General features: G+C 41.8%; 2 protein-coding genes across 2 annotated transcripts; both read left to right on the forward strand.

Moving 5' to 3' along the window:
- Window positions 1-1,673: 1,673 nt before the first annotated feature.
- Window positions 1,674-4,606, forward strand: LOC118556060 (leucine-rich repeat extensin-like protein 5; the record flags this gene model as incomplete). The annotated part of the gene is made up of 9 exons (XM_036133195.1): window positions 1,674-2,231; window positions 2,341-2,400; window positions 2,478-2,513; window positions 2,614-2,671; window positions 2,751-2,854; window positions 3,263-3,535; window positions 3,630-3,723; window positions 4,002-4,069; window positions 4,154-4,606. Coding segments are annotated over exons 1-9 (1,224 nt in total), but the record flags the coding sequence as incomplete, so codon positions are not given.
- LOC118561258 lies at window positions 4,607-7,003 on the forward strand. Its single transcript, XM_036133196.1, has 3 exons — window positions 4,607-4,895; window positions 5,104-6,193; window positions 6,981-7,003. Exons 1-3 carry the CDS (start codon window positions 4,764-4,766, stop codon window positions 7,001-7,003), a joined length of 1,245 nt encoding a protein of 414 aa, XP_035989089.1. The 5' UTR covers window positions 4,607-4,763.
- Window positions 7,004-9,062: the final 2,059 nt, after the last annotated feature.

A 9,062-nucleotide genomic window follows, 5' to 3' on the forward strand; every position in this document is an offset into this window, starting at 1 on the left:
ATGGTAACTAAAATCTCAACCCCGCCACAATCTCACAACCCCGTTATAATCAAACCCATAACGGGGTTGAGATTTTTGCACAAAATGGCCGCTGCTCAATGTAGCGAATGCAAGAAGAGCACATGGGATGCATGAAATTCAGAATACGCATATGTTGTTAAAATAACAAAGGTTTTCATAAGTAGTACTTTTCTATATTCTTTTTATGTAACGGTGTTGAGTCATTTAGTTTGGCAACCACAATATCACAAGATAAATTTTCAAATTTACGAAAAATATGGGAGCAACTTGCCTGTCTCTGTGGTCCAGTTGAAATTTTCTAATTTACGAAAAACATGGGAGCAACTTGCCTGTCTCTGTGGTCCAGTTGTCCAAAAGACTTCAGTGTTGTCACTTCCTGATGAATGTACAGTTGCGGATCATACCATTCTGTTTTTGAAGGCGAGATCATTTGTGACTCGGGGACAGAAGTGATGTGATCTTTAATATTTAATGATTCATTTTGATTTAAAAAAACAATACCAGCAGAAGAGTATAAGTAGATATTGAGATTGATTTAAACATTTCTTGACTTTAAAAAAAAATTTGTTGGTATTTCCAAAGTAAACCTTCATCATGGCCATGAGGGACATCACAAAAGAGGGGGGTTGAATGAAAAAAAGTTAATCATTTCTCATAAAAATAAATAATTTAAATCAGGTTTTTACACTGCATTGAAGAATGCATTCAATGTATATGTAAAGCTGTTTGAATATAACATTTACTGACCCAATAGATGAAATGCACCTTAAGAGATCAGAGGGACTCTAAATGACCCATTTCTATAGAATGACTCATACACTTTACTATGGTTTTGAGAAGTTGTTCAACTAGAATCAAGTCCTGCTTTGTCAGAATTGCACAGCAGTCAAACAAGCACATACAAATGACTTCATGCTCATTTTACAAATTTCTCTTAATAATGTATTTAGTATTCTGGCATTTCAAATGCAATATATTGATCCCAAAGGGATCTGAAATTCTGGAGTAACTCAATACGTTCAAATTATTTTAGATGATGATGGCTGTGGCCAGAAAACATTTTACGTAACAATCTGTTTAACAATTACTTTGAAGAAGCGGGTTGCTGCTTATACTGGTTGTCTCAGTTTGGAATCCTAACCTGCTCCCCTTTGCCTGGTGTGTCTTCCCTCTTTTAATTCTCTCTTCCTGTCTAATAAAGTGTCAAATAACGGCTGCAAGTGCCCAGAGAAAATTGAAGTTTGAAGAAGTATCTCACTGAACCTAATCTGTTTTTGAAACACAATCTCCTACTCAGGGTTATCAATACAGCAACAGGGCATGTTAAAACATGCTGTGGGTCAAGTTCTAGAATTTTACACCAGTTTAGGTCCCTTTTCAGACCAATTGTTTCACATTTCAATTGTAATGGTCAAAGTCAGATTAAACTATATTCAAGCTCCCACTTTTTTAATATGTTTGCACTTTTCAGTATTTCCATAGTTTACAATGTCATTTTTTGCTTTATTTTAGCTTATGCTTTAAAACATTGCCTTTTTATTTTAAATTACTTTAAACTGCTTCCACACTTTAAGCCTTTGTTCACTAAGTTAAATGTTTTTTTTATTGCTTTAGATATGAAAAGCTCCTTTTTAATTTGTTTTTCTTAACCCTTCATTAAATTTGTTTTTACAAATTTCTAAAATATACTGAGGCTAGCACCAGGATCTTAGTCTTGTTTAAAGGCCGTCTGCAACCTTATCCGCATACTTAATATTTCTATTTTGAATTGATTTTTTTTTTTTTTTTAAAGCATCCTTAAACCAAACTCTGCTTTTCTTATTACAGCCTTTCACCTGTGCCAGACTGCGATTTGGACATTTTCCACTGCTACCTGCTGTGAAACTCACCTGCATCAAGAGCTCATAAATACACATACCTCTTAATTCTAAATTTATTTAGACAAAAACATAATCTACACATTTACACAACACAATTATTTTAACACAAAAACATACACACACACTGCTAAATTTGATTAACTTCTATCTTTCTATCAAGCAAAATATTTGTACTACATTTGACTTTATTTTTGCTTCTGATTTTAATAACAACTTTTTCCCCCCAGTTCTCTTTTGCTGTGATTTGACAGAATGCCACGAAGAGGGCGTCGGTCGGAGGCAGCCAAGATCAGATGGAGAAGGATGGACTCTGAGCCAGATATTGCCAAGGTATATCAATTATACATTGCAGTATTATCTTTTTTTGTTCTCTTACCATTTCAGTAAATGTTGGTAGTTTTGGCCTTGGGCATGATTGCAAATCTTTCTCTGTCTATAGCCCACGACACCCCAACCCACCCCGCAGGCCTGGTCCCCCACTCAGTCTCCAGAGAAGAAGGTATAACTATCATTTTTGTTTTCAATGTCTTATTGTTGAATTAATTCTTTACTTATGTTACTCATTTCTGTCTTTAGAAACCCCTACTGATGGCGTTCGGGCCCCCAGACCAGGTATGGCCATGAAAAATGTTTGGTAATTTATTTGCAGCAAACAAATCCAGTTTACTTTATAGTTGACCTAAACATCTATTTAAAAACATTTCTTTCATAGACATGTCCCATGGTGTGCCAGGAGGAACCTCGTGAGCCATCGACCCCCCTCCGGTCTCGTATGTAGAGAACATTGTAGAATTTCTTTAATTCTCAAAGACCTGAAGGTTTGATCTTAACATATGTGTCTCTAAACAGGTCAAGGGACAGGGTATCGGCATCGTGTCATGCAGTGGGGCTATTCACGCGTATCCAGGCGTAGGCGTAAGTTCGTGCTCCTAGCCGAGGCTCCAGAGAAAAAGGTATTATATACATTTATATATTTTATTTTTTTTTAAATTTTGATTTGAGGTATTGTTCAGGATTTGGGGGGAAGATGAATGGGAGATTGACCTTTGCATTTGTGCTCACTGCTGTGAAATGGGTGCTTTATTGGTCCGTTGTGGTGAAAATAGAGCTGAGCCAAAATGCTAAGATCTTGATTTAACTGTTCTATGTTCCTGCCCTCATCTATTGTCATGAGCTTTGGGTTGTGACAGAAACCCCTGGGAACGTCTTGGGATTCCCCTGGAGCACATGACCCAAGTAGCTGGGGACAGGGCCATCATGGCCTCCCTACTGAAGCTGCTTCCCCCATGACCTGACCTCCGATAGCCATATCATAAACTAATCTTAATGTTGAATCAATATCCATTAAACCCTTTTATTAGTTTGCTCTATTGGTTGGCGATTCCCATTTGCGAGCTATTGTGGATGGGTTTGTCACCATGCCAAAGAGTACTTTCTCCTTAGGGGTGCTGTCTTCTCCTGGAGCATCTGCAGACGAGTTGCGACGTGAGGTACTGGATACGGTTCTGCCTCGGACCCCAGACGTCATCTGTCTTCTGGCGCCCAGCAACAACTTGAGTTCTAGCACGACCTACCAGGAGGCGGGACGGGACTTCGACTCTTTGTTGCATACCATAAGCAACCTCTGTGCTAATGTAAGTTTATTACCCACTACATTTATTTCTAGTCAATTACATCTGAAAATATGACATGTTAATTTGCTTCTTCTATTTTGTTTGAAATTAAAAGGTGGTTGTTTTGGACTTCCCACCACGGCTCATCGTCGAGGAGAGGGAGCAGACACTCCTGCGACAGGAGTACAGCCGTGTAGCAGCCAAGAGAAGTAAGTGTTGTAAACAATCTGTGTTTACACTAAAACTTTTGTCATATCCATTATATGTTACCAAGTATAGCATTGTTATCTGGGGGAAAAAAGAATAAACATTTTTTTATTTCTTTTTTGGGAGGGACTGGGTACTTAAGTGGTTTTGTAAAACATAACTTTTGTACTGAATTTACCCAAAAAACACTCTTTCATTGCCAAGTTTGTATAATCTTTCAACAATACAATGTTAGCCTGGTTGACATTAGGAATAACAATGTTTTTCTTTTTCTGTCTAGATGTTCGGTACCTACCGGTCATTGAGCACTTCCCTCTCAGCCACCTGGACTTGTGGAGCAGGGATGGTGTAAGTTATATTTTTTTATTTTTAAACAACATTTGACCTACACTTCCTGTGTATAATAAAATATTTTCTATAACTGCGTTTCAGGTTCATCTGAGTGACGCACCTGGGATGGAGGTTCTTGCTAAGTTGCTGTGGGCTGCGGTCTCCACGCAACTTCAGTTAAGTGCGCCTGTGTCTGAGTCTCTAGCTCTGTCTGCTTTTCCACCTCTATCTGCTTGTCCCCCCGTCTCGTTGCCTCCTTGTCCCCCCGTCTCGTTGCCTCCTTGTCCCCCCGTCTCGTTGCCTCCTTGTCCCCCCGTCTCGTTGCCTGCTTGTCCCCCCGTCTCGTTGCCTGCTTGTCCCCCCGTCTCGTTGCCTGCTTGTCCCCCCGTCTCGTTGCCTGCTTGTCCCCCCGTCTCGTTGCCTGCTTGTCCCCCCATCTCGTTGCCTGCTTGTCCCCCCGTCTCGTTGCCTGCTTGTCCCCCCGTCTCGTTGCCTGCTTGTCCCCCCGTCTCGTTGCCTGCTTGTCCCCCCGTCTCGTTGCCTGCTTGTCCCCCGTCTCGTTGCCTGCTTGTCCCCCCGTCTCGTTGCCTGCTTGTCCCCCCGTCTCGTTGCCTGCTTGTCCCCCCGTCTCGTTGCCTGCTTGTCCCCCCGTCTCGTGCCTGCTTGTCCCCCCGTCTCTGTGTCTGATTTTCCACCTCTGTCTGTCTCTGTTATGCGCCCTGTGCCTGCTTCTCCCCATGTCTCGGCAAGACATCCCTTTCCCAGGCTTGTTGTGGACTGCAAGGGGCCTGGTCAGAGTGCTTCACACCCCTTCCACGGGACTGTCGTCGGTGGTGGCCAGAAGGTACTCCATACATACTTAATTTCTTTTTTCGTAGTCTTTTAAGTTGTGATTTCTTGTGAATTTGCCCCATATAGATGAACTGTATTAAATTACACACATTGCACAATCTTTTTATCTTTAATAGTATTTTTTATATTCTTGGTGTGTAGTCACAACAACGGTGGATAATAACACAATACTAAATTTGTTAAATTTTCTTTTGTTCCAGGCTTCTGTGTTGGAACCCTGTGTCAGAGGTCCCCCTGTCCTGTCTGTGAGGGCTACACATTCCCAAGCCGACAAAAGATATGATAAGTTTTCACGCAATCACCAGTGCACATGCATGGCTCTAACATTTTTAGCTTACCACAATGAGGGGTTAGAGTTTAACACGATGTTACTAGACAGAGTGATCATGAAAGGTGATAAACTTTATGTTGCCACTAAACGGCAGCTATTGATGAATGGAACTTTTGAAGATAACCACTTAACATTTGAAGAGATGCCTAGGAATGTAATGACAGACACAAACCTTTATGAAGTACACACAACAGGTTTAAGGGTTGGTCGAGTCTTTGCTCCTTCTGAAAGCCCTCAAAGGTCTCGGCAAATGGCTTTGTCTCTTGGTGAAGAACTGCGGTCTCTATCAGAAAATGTCACCCATGCATTTCTTCTGGTGACTCCAGAATGCATTGCAATTTTCAGGGACAGAGATGGCAGGTTTGGAGTTTTTGATTCCCACTCAAGAAACTCTGCAGGTCTGCCCCAACCCTATGGCACTGCAATAATGATGACTTTCAGCAACCGAACTACCATGCTGAAACATCTGCAACGGCTGTTTCAAAACCGTGGCCCGAATGCCACCTATGAGTTTGTACCAGTGGGTTTTGTCAGGAATAATGACCTTCCTCAGGACTTGACATTTCAAAATGTTTCACTTCGCCCCACACATGCAAATCCCACTGTCAGAAAACCAGAGAGTGCTTTGAATGAAGACAAAATGCCTCCATGGTTGAAAGAAATGGACAACGTTTTTGAGGAAGTTAGTCCAACAGCCAAAGCAAGTCAACCTGTTGGAAAACCAGACAAAGATTTTGATGAAGAGGAAATGTCTCCATGGTTGAGAGAAATGACAAATGTAGTAGAAGAAATTGCTCCAAAAGTCCCTCAGATGACAAAAGTTGAAAAAGCCAAGAGAAGAAAAATTAAGAACAGGCTCAAATCACAGCAGAAACAAAACACTACTACAAAAATTAGAGAAAGTGCATCTGAAAAATCCTACATAAGAACTCAATACAGAGATGATCCAGTCTTCAGAAGCCAGCAAAAAGCATACACAAGAACTCGATACAGAGATGATCCAGTCTTCAGAAGCCAGCAAAAAGCATGCATAAGAACTCGATACAGAGATGATCCAGTCTTCAGAAGCCAGCAAAAAGCATACATAAGAACTCTATACAAAGATGATCCAGTCTTCAGAAGCCAGCAAAAAGCATGCATTAGAACTCGATACAGAGATGATCCAGTCTTCAGCAGCCAGCAAAAAGCATACATAAGAACTCGATACAAAGATGATCCAGTCTTCAGAAGCCAGCAAAAAGCATGCATTAGAACTCGATACAGAGACGATCCAGTCTTCAGAAGCCAGCAAACAGCATACATAAGAACTCGATACAGAGATGATCCAGTCTTCAGAAGACAGCAAAAAGCATGCATAAGAACTCGATACAGAGATGATCCAGTCTTCAGAAGCCAGCAAAAATCATACATAAGGACTCGATTCAGAGATGATCCAGTCTTCAGAAACCAGCAAAAAATGAAAATGCGGGAATCAATGAAGGAAAAGTACCATAAACAGCCTGATTATCGTGTCCAAAAAATTAAAAATAGTGCTTCCAACAAGAAAATAAAGATGTCAAACAACATTCTTTCCAGAACCCAGATACTACATCATGCTCTGCGAATCAGAAGAAAGTACAAAAGAAATGTCATCTTATACCACAAAACTCCACAGCCCCTGATGACTCAAGAAATAAAAGCTGCAATACAAAAGTTTCACGATAAAATTCGCCATGGTCCCACATATGTCTGCACGGTGTGTCACAGAGCTCTTTTCCCAGGTCAAGTAAAGCATTGTAACAGAGGTAAGTATACAAAGAACAGGGAAGTGGTGACTGAGTGCTTAACAGGAACATATGTTCACATCTGTGGATCTGCATGCTCTGCCCCATGTTCTGTACCTAAGGAAAGGATGCAAGAATGGATCTGCTTCACATGTGACAACCACCTATTCAGAGGAGGGATGCCACCAATTGCTGTTGCAAATGGCTTGCATCTGTCACCCATTCCCCCAGAGCTTGCTGAGCTGAATGTGCTAGAAAGGCAGATTATTGCAAAAATTATCCCATTTGCAAAGATCGTGTCATTGCCAAAAGGACAGCAAAAAGCAGTGCATGGAGCAGTTGTATGTGTTCCTTCTGATATGGAAACAACTGTAAACAGTCTCCCACGGCCCAACACAGAAGCCCAGCTCTTACAGGTCAAGCTGAAAAGAAAAATAACATTCAAAGGTCATCAGTACTTTTACACTGTTAACATGAAGAATGTTCTGGCTGGTCTGACAACACTTAAACAGACCCATCCCGATTACAGGGATGTTACAATAAATCAAAGTGCTGCCTGTGATTTTCAACAGGATGAGCCAACCCAGGACTCGATCCCTGAATCTGACACTGATTCAAGTGCAGCAACAGACCAACAACCTGAGCACATAGGAGAAGAGCATCAAGCGCTTCGACCTGGTTTAATCTTAGACACCTGCATGCAACCCCCGGACCTGGGACAAGAAGTATTATCTTATGGAGACGGAATTTTCAGCATTGCTCCTGCCCAAGGAAACAAACCTGTATCCTTCTTCAGTGTTCCCAGACTTGAATCCATGGCTTACCCAGTCCAATTCCCCACTGGAAGAAACACCTTGGATGAAGTCAGACGAGTCAAGCTGTCTCCAAGTATGTATTTCAATGTACGTCTTTTCTCAGTAGACACTAGGTTTGCGGGCAGACCAGAGTTATCTCTTCTTTGCTCAGTTTATCACTGAGACCCACATGGCCAACAGCAGCATGTCTATTCAAACACGAAAAGGAAAACCGACGACCAAAGATGGACGGCACATTTCCAATAAAATGCTCCAGAATAAAGAAGAGGTGGAAACGCTGATCCACAATAAAGAGGCCACTCGTTTCATGCAACCGTTAAGAGGCACTCCAGCTTATTGGGAAAAAGGCCTCCGTGATTTGCACGCCATGGTTCGGCAGCTTGGAAAACCTACCTTCTTTGTGACCTTCTCCGCTGCTGAAATGAGATGGCCACAGTTCATTGAGGCCATCAAAGCTCAGCATGGACAACAGGTAGAGTTTTCAGAACTTGACTGGAATGCAAAGTGCGATATTCTTAGAAGCAATCCGGTCACTGTCATGCGAATGTTTGATAAGAGAGTGGACGCACTCTTTACAGACCTCATTCTTTCCCCAGCGCAGCCCATTGGACCTGTTGAGGATTACTTTTATCGTGTGGAGTTTCAGGCTAGGGGTTCACCTCATATACATGCGGTGATATGGATTAAGGATGCACCCAAGATGGAAGATCCGTCATGCGATCAGGTCATAAATTTCATCGACCGCTACATATGCTGTCAATTGCCCGATGAAACCGCAGACCCTGAGCTCCATAAAATTGTCAAGGAGGTTCAAATGCACAGCAGAAACCATTCTAAATCGTGCAAGAAACGAAACATTGAATGCCGATTTGGATTTCCCAAACTACCCATGGAAAAAACCACGATTACCGTTCCTCAGTTCGATGTGGATTTGGAAGATGACGAGAAAAACACAGAGCAAGTGTCAGAAAAGAAAGTTGAGAATAACTCCAAAAAATCCACATCCAGACTTGTCTCTAAACTACAAACTGAAGCTAAAAAGAAGCTGAAGCCAGTAAGGGATTTACTGATGGACGAAAAATCATCTTTCAAGGATTTGTCGCAGCTACTCCAGGCTTGTAACATGACCAGCCAGGAATACAGATACTATGTTGATGCTCTCACTTCTGGCATGGTGGTAATGATGAAGCGTAGCCTTGAGGACATTTGGGTCAACGCTTACAACCCCATTCTCCTCCGTGCATGGAATG

Source organism: Fundulus heteroclitus, unplaced genomic scaffold, assembly GCF_011125445.2.
Source record: "Fundulus heteroclitus isolate FHET01 unplaced genomic scaffold, MU-UCD_Fhet_4.1 scaffold_59, whole genome shotgun sequence".
Lineage (NCBI taxonomy): Eukaryota > Metazoa > Chordata > Actinopteri > Cyprinodontiformes > Fundulidae > Fundulus > Fundulus heteroclitus.

Coding starts and splice junctions, on each gene's coding strand:
- LOC118561258 (XM_036133196.1), top strand. CDS start 4,764: ATGCGCCCTGTGCCTGCTTCTCCCCATGTCTCGGCAAGACATCCCTTT. Junction 4,896..5,103: donor TCGTCGGTGGTGGCCAGAAG/GTACTCCATACA, acceptor CTTTTGTTCCAG/GCTTCTGTGTTGGAACCCTG. Junction 6,194..6,980: donor AGATGATCCAGTCTTCAGAA/GCCAGCAAAAAG, acceptor GGTGTGTCACAG/AGCTCTTTTCCCAGGTCAAG.